Genomic DNA, 13,113 nt, shown 5'->3' on the forward strand with positions numbered 1-13,113 from the left:
ACATGTTAAAGAGCATCGACATGCTAAATTGTTGATACTTCTATGATTAATAAAAATCAAGAAGAGCCCTATGATTGATATAAAGATCAGGGGAAGGTGCGAACTTCAGGGGGAATCTAGCACATACATACATGTCATTATCAAATGTGAAAGATGCGTCGTACTCTTTTTCTCCTACGATCAAGGTTTAGTTTTTCTCCCACAGGGTTTTGTTACTTGACAAGATTTTTAACGAAACGACATATCAGCACCATTGGCATACCGGCGCGCGGCACAAGAGTGAGTGTTATAGGATACTCCATATGTGTGCCTTGGCCTTATACCATCAGAATATGTAGTTAGAATAAGACTATGTATTCTTTATCATTACCATATTGGTATTTTGTAATTCCCTATATAAAGGGCTCTTATCAATGAATAAGATGATGATTCTCTTGCTATGTCTTTGTCTCTACACTTTATATTTCATCAGATGCCTATTTTTTTTTCCAACCTTCATTGAAACTGCCCATAATTCTCGTTAATGACTTGCATTTGATTCTCGTTAATGTTATTTTAATATGTTTATACAATGGATTGAATTTAGACAAAAAAGAAAGAAAAAAGATTGAATTTAGAACATGATTTTGGTAATGTAATAAACTTATTTAATATTTTAGTATATTTTGTATGTATTAAAAAATACATAAATATATTATTTATTTGCCGTGTCGGAAACTTAGTTTTTAAGTTTTACAGTGTCACCGTGTCGTGTCGCCGTGTCCGTGTCCGTGTCCGTGTCCGTGTCCGTGCAACATAGTTTTAAAGATTTGTCTCCGTGTTGCAACTTGCAAGTTGTTGTCGTAAAATTACGCAGCATAGGTCTTACAATGTTGTGGCTTCTATAGCCGATCATGTATAGATGAGTAGAGCTTGGTAGCTTAATTGCAGACATGTGCTCGATTGAAGATACGCATAAGCAACTTTCCAGGGGTTTGAGAGAGAAATATTTGCGTTAAACATACATTCGATAATTCCAGCAAAATGACAACAACCTCGGCGGGATCCGCCCCTTCAGCTCGTGCAGCAATCCTCAAAGTTCTGGGAGCCGCTCTGCTCCTGTACGTTGAAGAGAAACTCAATAGTGTTTTGAGTTGCTGGCTCATCAACATCATGAGTTGCAAGCTCATCAACGTCTGGATCATCTACCTTTGCCATGCATTTTCCTAGCAGATTTAGCAAACTCATCATGAATCCTTACCGGTAAATAGGAAAAATGACGTTGGATTAAAAGGAATAACAATCAACACAGATGTAATGAGTTCTTCCTTAATTACCAGCGTTTGAAAGATGTAGATGTTTCCACCCTTAAACTTTAGATGCAAACTCTATCTTTCACACAAGAAGATAAAAACTACCAACAAATGAGATCAAACGAGAAAAAAAAAATGTTTCACAGACGAATAGATGAATGATGGGATTTTGGTTTGATAAGATAAAACTACCAACAAAGAAACTACTCGATTGATTGTACTCCATAAGATTCAAGATTTATATACATTAAGCACTTTTTGTTTGTTTGACAACTCTTGCGATTTTCTTTTTGCACCTCTCTAATTTTCCTAAGATACTCATTCTCTAATAAAATTAATAAAAGCAAACGACTCTTGAAACTAAATTCAATTTGATTTAGCGATAGTTTTTCCTAAAAGTAATTTAGAGGTCTATTAGGTCCAAGTGCTATGTTTTGAATAGAAGCTTCCTTTCTAAAAATTTCAAAAAAAAAAAAATTTGAAACTTGTCAAAAGTATATGGATAATGCAAAAAAAAGAACCCGTCAATCACGGTTGTTACAAGGCTCCCCCTCGGAAAAAAATGAGGAAGTGAAATTCATCTTCGTCTTTGCTGCTCTATCTGCTCCAACCATTGGTCCTTGGCAGGCTCATATTTACAGGGCGGGCAAACCCGACCAAAATCAGTTATATTAGGAAAGCCGCAGCCGTTACCCTCAGATATTTCCTTTTACGTCACCATCCCTCCCCAAAAAAGAAAAAATAATATTCCTTTCCTATTCCCTCCCTGGTTCCTTTCCCACTGTTCCTATATTATTTCCCCTTCCCATTTCCCAATGCATCATCCCAATGGCTCTCCCTTCCCTTCCCGCCCTCGCCGCCTCTCTCCTCCTCCTCCTCCTCGCCGTCGCCCTCGCCTTCTCCCGCCCCTCCCATCCCCCTATCCCCACCACCCTCGACGGCCCTTTCCGCCCCGTCACCGTCCCCTTCGACCTCAGCCTCCGCGGTAACGCCGTCGACTTACCCGACTCCGATCCCAGAGTTCTCCGCCGCGTCAAAGGCTTCGAGCCCGAGCAGATTTCCCTCACTCTCTCCTCCTCTCACGATTCCGTTTGGATCTCCTGGGTCACAGGTAATCGTTCTTTTATTCAGATTTTGAGGAATTTGAGAATCTTGAAAATGTTTTGAGTATATTTGGGTTTGCAGGGGAATATCAGATTGGGTACAAGATAAAGCCATTGGACCCCAAAAGTGTCAAGAGTGTTGTTCGTTACGGCAAGCTGAGGTATCCACAGACGCATGAAGCAACTGGATATTCTCTTGTTTACAGTCAGCTTTACCCTTATGAAGGCCTCCAGAACTACACGTCTGGAATCATCCACCATGTTCGTCTTACAGGTCTAACCGTTTTTACCTCACTCTTTCAGTTAATGACGTATTCAAATTGTACATGTTTTTTTTTTTGTAATAAGTTGGTGAATACTGGTTGGTGTGTGTTATGTAGGTTTGAAACCCAATACGAAGTACTTTTATAGATGTGGAGATCCTTCTATACCTGCCATGAGTGACATTTACTATTTCAAGACTATGCCGGTCCCCGGTCCCAAGAGTTACCCGAAGAGGATAGCAATTGTGGGAGATCTTGGCCTTACTTACAATACAACTGCCACAGTTAGTCACTTGACTAGAAACAACCCTGATCTTATGTTATTGATTGGTGATGTTACTTACGCGAACTTGTACCTCACGAATGGAACTGGGTCGGACTGCTATTCCTGCTCGTTTGGGAACACTCCGATACATGAGACGTATCAGCCCCGATGGGATTACTGGGGAAGGTTAGAATATGGATTCCTTTCCTTGTAATGAATGCAATAGTTTATGCAAAGTATGACTCATGAAGTTTTTTCATTGCTGGCCATTTTGTGTAGGTTTATGCATAATTTGATTTCTAGAGTTCCAATAATGGTGGTAGAAGGGAACCATGAAATAGAAGAACAGGTTGACAACAAGACCTTCGTGGCGTATAGTTCTCGGTTTGCATTCCCATCTGCAGAAAGTGGATCCTCGTCCCCATTCTACTACTCGTTTAATGCAGGGGGGATTCATTTCATTATGCTTGGAGCCTACACTCTCTTTGACAGATCATGTAATTAACTTTTCAGCTTGTGCATTGTCTAGATATCCTCATTTATGATCTAATTGTTTGAAGAATTGTGAAGTTCTTGTTTAATGCATCGACAAATCAGGGATCACATGTTTCTTGACTTGTGTATTTGCTTTTTAATTTTTATTTATAAGCATATTGTTTTTTCTTCCGAGTCTCTCCTCCTCAACAAGTGATGACCTGATATATGTTTTCTACTTCCTTATAGCGGAGCAATACAGGTGGCTGGAGCAAGATTTGGCCGAGGTGGACAGATCCACGACTCCATGGCTGGTAGCTACTTGGCATCCACCGTGGTACAGTACCTATGTAGCCCATTACAGAGAGGCAGAATGTATGAAACTGGAAATGGAAGAGTTACTTTACTCTTATGGCGTTGATATAGTGTTCAGTGGACATGTAAGTAATGACAACACCCAGTAATTTTGACAATCTTTGTTAGGATTTACCCTTGAATATGCCTTTGGTTGTGGTTTCTTATGCATCAGATATTGATACGGACATTCTATATCATGAATTTTGAAAATAATGGTATAATACAGATACTATCATAAGGAATTACTGCTGATGGCTTTAATGACAAACTGGATTTCTGTCCTTTCTTTTTGGTATCTCGATACCCAAAGCATCATCTGGAAACTAGTTTAATGATTTCAATCACTGCACCATTTGCTTCCTATGTCTTTCATGCTATTAGTTAATATCATCATGAATGATCAACTGATTTTACTGTGAGTAACTAAACATCTGTCTTCTTTGAAAGTGTGCTGAATTTTGTTCTGCTTTGCTTCAATAATAATAAGGTCCATGCCTACGAGAGGTCAAATCGAGTTTATAACTACACATTAGATCCCTGTGGTCCTGTGCATATCACTATTGGTGATGGAGGTAACCGAGAGAAGATGGCAATCAAACATTCTGATGAACCTGGTCAGTGCCCACAGCCAAGTGATGATGAATACCTGGGTATGTGTGCAACAAATTTTACTTCTGGTCCAGCAGCTGGTAAATTTTGTTGGGATCGGCAACCAGATTACAGTGCTTTCAGAGAAAGCAGCTTCGGCCATGGGATCCTTGAGGTACTCCATTGTGTCTTTGATTCTATGGGATAGTCCAATTTCAAGAATAATTCACCACACTAGGAATGCCTGAATTTAACTTTTTGAATGGTTGATGAAAAAGTAATGTAATATATTATTACTTCGCACTATCCATTCTAGCTATCTTTTCACTGACTTGAACAGCTAATACAGTTATAACTCAGTTTCATTACCTCAATTATGATGCAAATTTCACTAGTGATTTCAATGATACATGCATAACACGTGCAGGTGAAGAATGAGACTTGGGCTTTATGGACATGGTACCGAAATCAGGACTCTGAAGATAATGTGGGAGATCAAATTTACATAGTGAGGGAACCAGATAGATGCCATGTCCAGCAGGTGGTTGACAGTTGGCCTGTTGATCTATGATTTGCACTGCTGGGAATTTACTCTAGTTTCTGATGTTGCATAAGCATCGAGTTTACTTGTCATAGATGGAATGATGGAAGAAGCAGCTCAGGCAGGAGTAATGAAGAAATTCTTCAGTGTCACTGAGATTGTGTTTTTAAACACATAAGACAGAAGGGGAGTTACATCTTACCCTCAAGATTGTCTACTACTGGCCATCTTTGTATTCTCTTACATTGATATACAACTGCAATGACTGTAAACTACAGAATCTCATTCATATATCCCAAATATAGACATGATTAGACAAACGTTAATGAATTTTATCTATTATACAAGATTGATACAATGGTTTTGGTAGAGATTTATCGTAGTGATGATTCAACCCTCTGTAATCTAATCATATATAATTATTGTCAACCAAAACCAGAATGGGTCAATAATCTTCGGGTCCTGATTCTTGAAGGGACATTAACTTGGGACCTTACTCAACATCGTGGATAGAACTAACAGAAGTATATATCATTAGACCGTTAGAATCTGTTCTGTTGAAGCATAAGACGTCAATATTAAAGAATAGTTTTGAGGAGAAATGATGACCCAATTTCCAGAATGTGCTAATAGTTGGTGCACTGGTAACCATTGTCTTTTAATGTAGTACACACTGCTCGCAGACAAGATTATAGAGCGTCTGCCTTGAGTTTGAATCAACAGTCTTTAGTACTGTATGTAAATGTTCTGGACAGTAGACTGTCACTTTCTTAGATGCCAAGAAAGGTAATCGAAAATATGTGCAATATGTCCCAAATTGAGCTTTGAATAGATGTACAGAAAGAAAGGAGCCCAGAAAGGGGATTCACTGAAAAACAGAAGCTATTGATAACAGATAGAGATCGATCAAAACACAAAACTCGAATCGAAACATAGAAATATACAAAATATAAAAAATTAAAAATAAAAATAAAATAAAATTCTACCAACAACTCAAATGAAGAAAACAATGCTGATACTGAGATTGAGAGAAAAGGTCTGTATATCTGGGTTTTCCTTGCTCCGCTGGGAATGTAACTTTCAGAAAATGTCAAGAATTTCCAAGATGAAATTGTTGCAGAGGGGGCAATTCCCTCTCTGAACCCAGAGCTCTCTGGAGCACATCCGGCAAAACGTGTGTCCGCAGGGGATAAATGCCGAGCCTTTATGCCTCACCATGCACACGCAGCAACTGTACTCCACTCCCCCACCTTCTTCTCCTCCCTGTTTTTCCTCCGCCGCCGCCGCCGCTACCGGCTCCTCCTCCTCCTCTTCTTCTTCATCCTCGTCATCCATGGTGTACCTCCCGCCTTCCAGCCCCATCTGCCTGTCCGTCTCCTCCAACAAGTCCATCAATGACATCCTCACCGGCTGCTCCGCTACCTGTTCACCGGAAGCCTTCTCCGATGAAGATGAAGATGCTCCGCTTCCCTCACCTCCTTCTCCCTCCGCCGCTGCCTCCTCGGCGGCGGCGGCGGCGGCCTCGGCGGCATGTTGTGCCGCCACCGCCTCCCTCGCCGAAAGCGACCTCTCCTCGCTGATCGCCGTCTCCAGCCGGCGGCGAGGCGAGTCGACGTCGTCCACCGGCGACGCGAACCTGACGGAACTCCGCCGCGTGAAGCTCGGCGACGGGCGGCTGGTGGCGGCGGCGTTGTCTCCGGGCTCAGCCATGGGCTGCGGCTCCGGCGTGACGTAACGGATGGAGTTGCAGCGGGCTCGGCTGTGGCTGTAGCCTTGGAGTTGGTGGCGGTGGTTGTTGTTGTATCGGTGGACGGAGACGTCGGAGGTGGGGACGAGGATGGAGGAGGCCCAGGCGGCGCTGGCTTTTTTGAGGCGGAGGCGGTCTTTGAACGTCTTCCACGGCTTCTTGTCTTTCTTTCCGATCAAGGCTTTATACGATTTGGGCTCTTCGTCGCGGATAATGTCGAGCAGGGTCCGACCCGAAATGGAGGCGGGTATCGCCGGCGCCGGCGGGGGCTGTTTGGGTGATGCTGCTGTTGCTGCTCTTGGGGTCAAAACGTCGTCGAGGCTCAATCCGGCTAATGCTCTGCCGTTCGTACTTGCTGACATCTGATCGAGAAGCGTTAGCCTCCGGCGACCTTCCATTTTCAACAAAACAAACACACGCAGACACTCAGTCTCTACAAAAAAGAATTAACACAAGACAAAGAAGCTCTATTGGGGGAGGGGTTGTGATTCCCAGATCGGAACCATCTTCTTCTTCTTCTTCTTTTGGTTTCTGTTTCGTACTCTTTTGCTTTCTTGGGTTCTGAGAGAGATTCAGATTTATGGGAATTCTAAGTGAACAGTCAATTACTATGGGATCTATAACATTTTTGTATTCAATGCCGATTACGTACAATCATCCGTCGACATAAATTCAATTGTATTCCGTCGTGAGTGTACATTGTAACGTTCAAATCATATATACACATATTCTCGCTTATTTTATAATTAAAATCCAAGAAATAATGCTGTTAGCTGCAAATTATACTGCACAAATAGTCGTTCCAACGGCAATGCTCGACTTACTAAACTATGCATTTCTTAGACTAAAATTATTGAATATATTGCATATCAAAACTTCCCCACATAATCCTATAACAACCAAACCATATATTTCACAGGATTTCAACACAAAATATATACATATATAAAAAAACACATATAAAAGACAAACAACCAGACTTTGACCAAAGAGAAAACAAACTAACCAGCATTTGTAACGAATCAGATCATGTCGATTTTTAATCAGAGAAGCTGATTCTTAACTAAATAATGATGAAAGCTTTATGGTTCATTTTCCTTATTTCTAGAATGAATATTTCTTTTGTTTTATTCTTTCATAAATTTTCAATATCTAAAAATATAAAGAATCCCAACCGGAGAAGAATTCACGATGCCAAATTTTGTTTTGTTTTTTTTGAAGTTGAAAGGAAGGAGTGCAATAAATGGAATTACCTTACGTCCCGTGACCGCTGCTTCCTGTTGTAACCTCTCCGCCAGCTTGCAATAATTTAAGGGTCGCCCTCTTTTCTTCTGTGTGAAAAAGAAAAGGCTCAGTACCTCCAAACACGAGAGAGGGACAAACAAACATGCACATATTCATGATGAGGGAACCAGAATCATTAAACAACCCAGATCGATGAAAGTAAAAAGATGCAGAGAGAGAGATTAAAAAACAAAAGAGGCACTCACCAAAGGTAAAAACACAAGTCGGCTAACTGGAAATGGTAAAAGCAGCAATGGCAAAAGGTTAGCTAGCTCGTTTGGTGACTTTCTTTTAAGGGTTTGTTGGATTGGTGGTGATGGTTGATCGGACCTCTCTCTCTTTGTCTGCTTTTGTTTTTGCCTTTTTGTGTTCTTCCGATTTTGGCTCTCGAAATCAAGGATGGGGGAGAGCAAAGGATGTTGGTTTTGTGGAAGAGCGAGTCTCATGGAAGCAACTACTGAGGGTATATATGACTTTTACAAAAATATTTCGAATGTTATTTTACACGACCGTTTATTATATATGTTTTGTTTTGCATTAGAAAGTGTTTATAAATTTCGACCTCCTTGTAGCTTTTTTTATTTTTATTTCTTCCATTTTTGTTTTTCATGGAAGTGCTCATTTGATATAGAACCACTCCCGAGATATATATAGAGAAGACAAAAGGGAAAGGCTGACATTGAGCATATATATTAGCAAATAGCAACTACAAGAATTAGTTAGGAGTTAGACCGTCTAGTTTGAGATTATGGGTCTGAATCTCATATGTAGGGTGTGTGAATTATTAATAAGTTAAAAAAAAAAAAAAAAAAAGAAGTTAGACTGCCTAGTTAGACATAGAACTGGTATTTGGTAATGTTTGGATTCATTTGTCTTTAAGACAATATGATTGGAACCTCCTTTTTAATGACTACCAATATTGATCAGGTTGAGCGGTTGAAGCTGCTAGTGTATTGGTTGTTAGAAACGACTATACAAGTAAAAAGAATGCAAATGTAGGGGCCATGGGGTTTTGGTTCCACCCGCCCATCCACTCATCTCCTAAGCTTTAGTTTTACTTGTTACAAGTACATGTGTATGTATAGCACGAGGGGGAGGATCTAAATATGACTTCCTTATTTTAAAAATTTAAAGATTTTTATTATTTTACATTAGTAGATGACTTCATTTAACGATCTCTCATTTAACGATCTCAACCATTGATCCTCTATATTCATATGTAAGATACATGTCTACAAAATTTCAACTAATTCCATAATAGTCATTTAAATTGATGTAAACAATTGTAAACCGTTAGATAAAATTAAAACGAATATTGTGCTAATCAAATGGTTAAACGTTTTTCATTTTGGCTGATTTTTTGTAGAATTCATATGTGGGTAAGTAACTAGAGAATGAATGGTTTTGATTATCAAAATACATGCTAGAACTAAAAACATCCTTACTTTAAGAGTTTAAGAAAATCCTCTCTAGATCCGGACTCTTCATAGCACTACTTCTTTTTTTTTGTTTTTTTTTCTTGTTACCGGTACATGTGTATGTATATTGTATAGCACTACTAATTTTCTGTTTTTCTTTTTTTAAGATCATAAAAGTATTATTAGTCTCAAGAAATATTGTCAGAACATTTCTTCATCTTGCCGACCAAGAATATATAAAAATTTAACTTTAATCATATGATCAAAAAATTCACAGCATCCTAAAAAATGACAAAAAAACAAAATTGGGACCAGTACGGCATCAATATTATATTATTTGCTGTCCCCCAGCCAGTGGAATGTGTAAAAATCTAACCTCCATGCTTACCTTGATAAGGAACAGTCTGGGACCGGAGTGAGCTGCATCAAATTAAGCAGGGGCGGGGCGACAAAGGTCATCATCATTTGGGTCCATTGGCAATTTGGCAGCGCTAAAACTAGTCAATCTAGTAGTCGACAATATACTAGGTTTTATTTTTATCCAAAAAAAATAATATACTAGGTTTTATTTTTATAAAATAGTAACTGCATTCCATGAGAACGTGTTACAATGAGATGAGGATGCAAGCAAGACCGCCCTTAGGGGGGAAAGACCAAACTACAAATCCAAGACTTCGGACTGGAAGTTTGTACTGACACAATTATGAAGTCAAAAGGGTTCATGACCTAAACAAGAAAAATGTAATGATAAGGAAAATTTTAGTATATACAGATTAAGTATATCGTTATCATTACTTGAAGAATGTCATTAAGTGATTATTTACCCTGTTAAAATGCTCTTTATATGTCTTGCATAGAAATTAGTGGATCATTTTTTCAATATGTGTACCATATATATGTATAGTAGACAAACCCTAAAGATAGAAGAAGAACTTCTTTGGCAAGAAGATGAGCAACAAAGTTGCCAGTCATATTCGAAAAGAGCCAATACAAGCATAGACGAAGCTAAGTTAGGACCAAAGGGTGCCATGGCACCCCATGACTTTTTGGTTCATATGTGATTAGTAACCAGGAAGCTATTGATTTAAGAAAAATTTGTAGTTGATTATGCTTGATGGCACCCCCCAAACAAATATAAAAAGTTGAAAACTATTCATGTAAGGAACACAAATGAGACGTGGCAAACTTTGCACTCAATTCTTGGCCTCTTACTTTCTCGAATGAATAAAATTACATGATCAATTTCAATCTATAATCTATTTCTAATTTCATAACTGAAAAAAACTAAACTTTAAATTGTAAAAAATTAATATATCTATTCAAAAAAAAATTAATATATTTGTTTATCAGTTTGTGCAAATAAAATGCAATAACATAGATCGATAAAAAATAAAATGCAAGAACAATTTGGCCCGAAAAATTGAAAAACCAATAAAGCTTCATTTTGGTACATGATTCAATTCAATTACTCAATCTTTCTTCTAAAATAAACGTAATAACCAACGATGTATACCATGACCGATCACCATTGACAAAGAAAAAGCTTTATAAATCACTACCTATTTAAAATGGAGGAGAAGTTATGGGAAAAATAAGAGCAAGCGCATAACCTTAAGGTACATTGACAATTGTGTTTAATAAAATATATCAGTAAGGATTAAATCAATTTTCATTTGATTATAGATTAACCGGTCCCCTAAAGAAAAATTTATGGCTCCGCCTCTGAATACAAGAGGAAGAAGAAACACGAAGCAAGTGTTTAATCTCTTCAATAAGATGACCTTTAGAGCTTACATCAGGAGATATGTCATTAGCTGAAAGAGCATCACCCTCAAAATCGAAATTGTGAAGAAATTTTTATTACCATATCAATATAAGTACAAGTATACAACCCCGGCCATATGCAAATTGGCTCTGGCCATAACCATTTCAGATTCGAAAATAATATTTCCGAAAGCTTCTTGTTCTTCTGCATCTCACTTGGTAGCTATAACTACATATCACAACTACAGTACAGTACTACTCGCATCCAACAAAAACCAACTCTCATTTCGCTGTGACATATATATAACACAAAATCAAAATGTGAGAGAAGCTATACAGAGTGAAATTAGATAGCGCTATTTTAGAGACCCATAGGAACATGAATCCAATGCAACTGGAGTTCTACTTCACCACGCTCCACATTTCTGAGTCTGAGAACCATGTTTTGCACAAGTTTGCCATTGGACAAAATAATACAGCTCTCTTCAGCAAGGCAGTTTTGCCTAGTTGGTTGAACTTTAGCAATTATGGTTCCCTCTGGGAGACCTTCCAAGAGCATCTGCACTACTTCAACGAATGTAGCAATCTCAAACTCTGCATCTCCCATTTTGTCATCAAAAGTGAAAGTATCTTTGTCATACACAAAGAGCTTGACTGGAATATTGGGGTCTGAAACGGTTAGAGTCAATTTTTCGTCCCACTCAGGGTTCACACTCCGCTTCACAAGGCGAGTTTTCAACTTGTGCTTGCCCATTTCGACAATGATGTAAGGGTCACTACTGATCATGTCTCTTAAGGCCAGATCAACTCCTCTTTGAATGTGAATCCGCAAAAGACCCAACAAGTTCTCCATTACTAGAATACACCAGAGTGGAATCGATCAAAATCTCGTCTTGATTAATCTGGAATCGATCAAAATCTCGTCTGAATTGGCCAAGTTTCAAACTACTGTTTTGAGAATAAACGGTGAAGGATATAGAGGCCAATATATACCACCTTATATAGATAATTTCTTTCCCAGATCCGAACGGATTCCGAACTAGTAAAGCTGAGACAAATCTTTGCTAACAAACCAGGAAAGAATAATTCTACAATTTACCCAACACAAAAAGGAAAAGTGTTTGTTTTTGGAAAAGATTGTTAGCAAAGCCTTTTTCAAAAACAAACACTTTTCCTTTTTATGCTAGGTAAATTGTAGAATTATTCTTTTCCATAAGTGTGTGATGTACCTAAAAAATCTCTAGCATGGTACACCATACACGTGAGCATGCACACACATGAATGTGGTTGAGCTTAACTCTTTTATTTCCTCGATTCGAACTATAGAGACAGATAAATTATACCCTGCGCGATTCAGTTATGTATTTTATGAAATAGAACTATTAGAAGTATAGGACTTCGCTTCAAGTTCGGCTGATCGAAATCCACTTCATACAATGTAGTCACACATTTGCATTCATGTCTTTTGATTTTTAGTTATGACTGATAATCTTAGTTTTCTAACATTCCAATGCTAACCGATTAGATTTTTTTTAGAATTAAATTCAGTTTACCCCAATGAAGTTTGGGAGTAACTTCATGTTAATCCCTATACTTTCAATTTCATCAGTTTACCCCTCAAACTTTTGAATTTTCCTCAAACGTGACCAAATGTCCTATATTCTGTCCAAATCGGATGTTAACTGCTGATAATTTTAACCTTAACTGTGAGGCCAGTATTTAGAATTTAGGCAAATCGGACCTTAACTGCTGATAATTAAAGGTCAATTCAAATGGAATATGAGAATTTGGGCACGACAGACAGAAATTGAAGAGTTCAAGGGGTAAATTGATGAAAATAAAAGTGTAGGGACTAACATGAAGTCACCCCCAAACCACATGGGGGTAAACTGAATTTAATTCTTTTTTTATTCTAATAACATTGAAGAATGAGTACAAAGTGATGGAGGTTTATGAGTCAAACAGAGGAAGAAGAAGGTGCAATCTGAACTCTGAAGAGCTTGTAGATCAAAGAAAT

At 38.5% G+C, this 13,113-nt stretch overlaps 3 protein-coding genes across 3 annotated transcripts; 1 reads left to right on the forward strand and 2 right to left on the reverse strand.

Annotated features, from left to right (window-relative positions):
• Positions 1-2,120: 2,120 nt before the first annotated feature.
• On the forward strand, positions 2,121-5,239 carry LOC101305633 (purple acid phosphatase 15-like). Its single transcript, XM_004292319.1, has 7 exons — positions 2,121-2,403; positions 2,478-2,669; positions 2,776-3,109; positions 3,203-3,420; positions 3,647-3,837; positions 4,242-4,517; positions 4,770-5,239. The coding sequence occupies exons 1-7, from the start codon at positions 2,121-2,123 to the stop codon at positions 4,911-4,913; spliced, it is 1,638 nt and encodes a 545-aa protein (XP_004292367.1). The 3' UTR covers positions 4,914-5,239.
• A 724-nt stretch (positions 5,240-5,963) lies between these two features.
• LOC101292359 lies at positions 5,964-7,169 on the reverse strand. Its single transcript, XM_004290154.1, has 2 exons — positions 6,359-7,169; positions 5,964-6,301 (listed from the first exon to the last, which is right to left on the reverse strand). The coding sequence occupies exons 1-2, from the start codon at positions 7,026-7,028 to the stop codon at positions 5,964-5,966; spliced, it is 1,008 nt and encodes a 335-aa protein (XP_004290202.1). The 5' UTR covers positions 7,029-7,169.
• Positions 7,170-11,457: 4,288 nt separating this feature from the next.
• On the reverse strand, positions 11,458-11,949 carry LOC101305916 (probable ADP-ribosylation factor GTPase-activating protein AGD11-like). Its single transcript, XM_004292320.1, has one exon. It carries the CDS (start codon positions 11,947-11,949, stop codon positions 11,458-11,460), a length of 492 nt encoding a protein of 163 aa, XP_004292368.1.
• Between the last annotated feature and the right edge of the window lie 1,164 nt (positions 11,950-13,113).

Source organism: Fragaria vesca, linkage group LG2 (assembly GCF_000184155.1).
Source record: "Fragaria vesca subsp. vesca linkage group LG2, FraVesHawaii_1.0, whole genome shotgun sequence".
NCBI lineage: Eukaryota > Viridiplantae > Streptophyta > Magnoliopsida > Rosales > Rosaceae > Fragaria > Fragaria vesca.

Coding starts and splice junctions, on each gene's coding strand:
- LOC101305633 (XM_004292319.1), top strand. CDS start 2,121: ATGGCTCTCCCTTCCCTTCCCGCCCTCGCCGCCTCTCTCCTCCTCCTC. Junction 3,421..3,646: donor CACTCTCTTTGACAGATCAT/GTAATTAACTTT, acceptor ACTTCCTTATAG/CGGAGCAATACAGGTGGCTG. Junction 3,838..4,241: donor ATATAGTGTTCAGTGGACAT/GTAAGTAATGAC, acceptor AATAATAATAAG/GTCCATGCCTACGAGAGGTC.
- LOC101292359 (XM_004290154.1), bottom strand. CDS start 7,028: ATGGAAGGTCGCCGGAGGCTAACGCTTCTCGATCAGATGTCAGCAAGT. Junction 6,302..6,358: donor AGCGGCGGAGGGAGAAGGAG/GTGAGGGAAGCG, acceptor GTGAACAGGTAG/CGGAGCAGCCGGTGAGGATG.
- LOC101305916 (XM_004292320.1), bottom strand. CDS start 11,949: ATGGAGAACTTGTTGGGTCTTTTGCGGATTCACATTCAAAGAGGAGTT.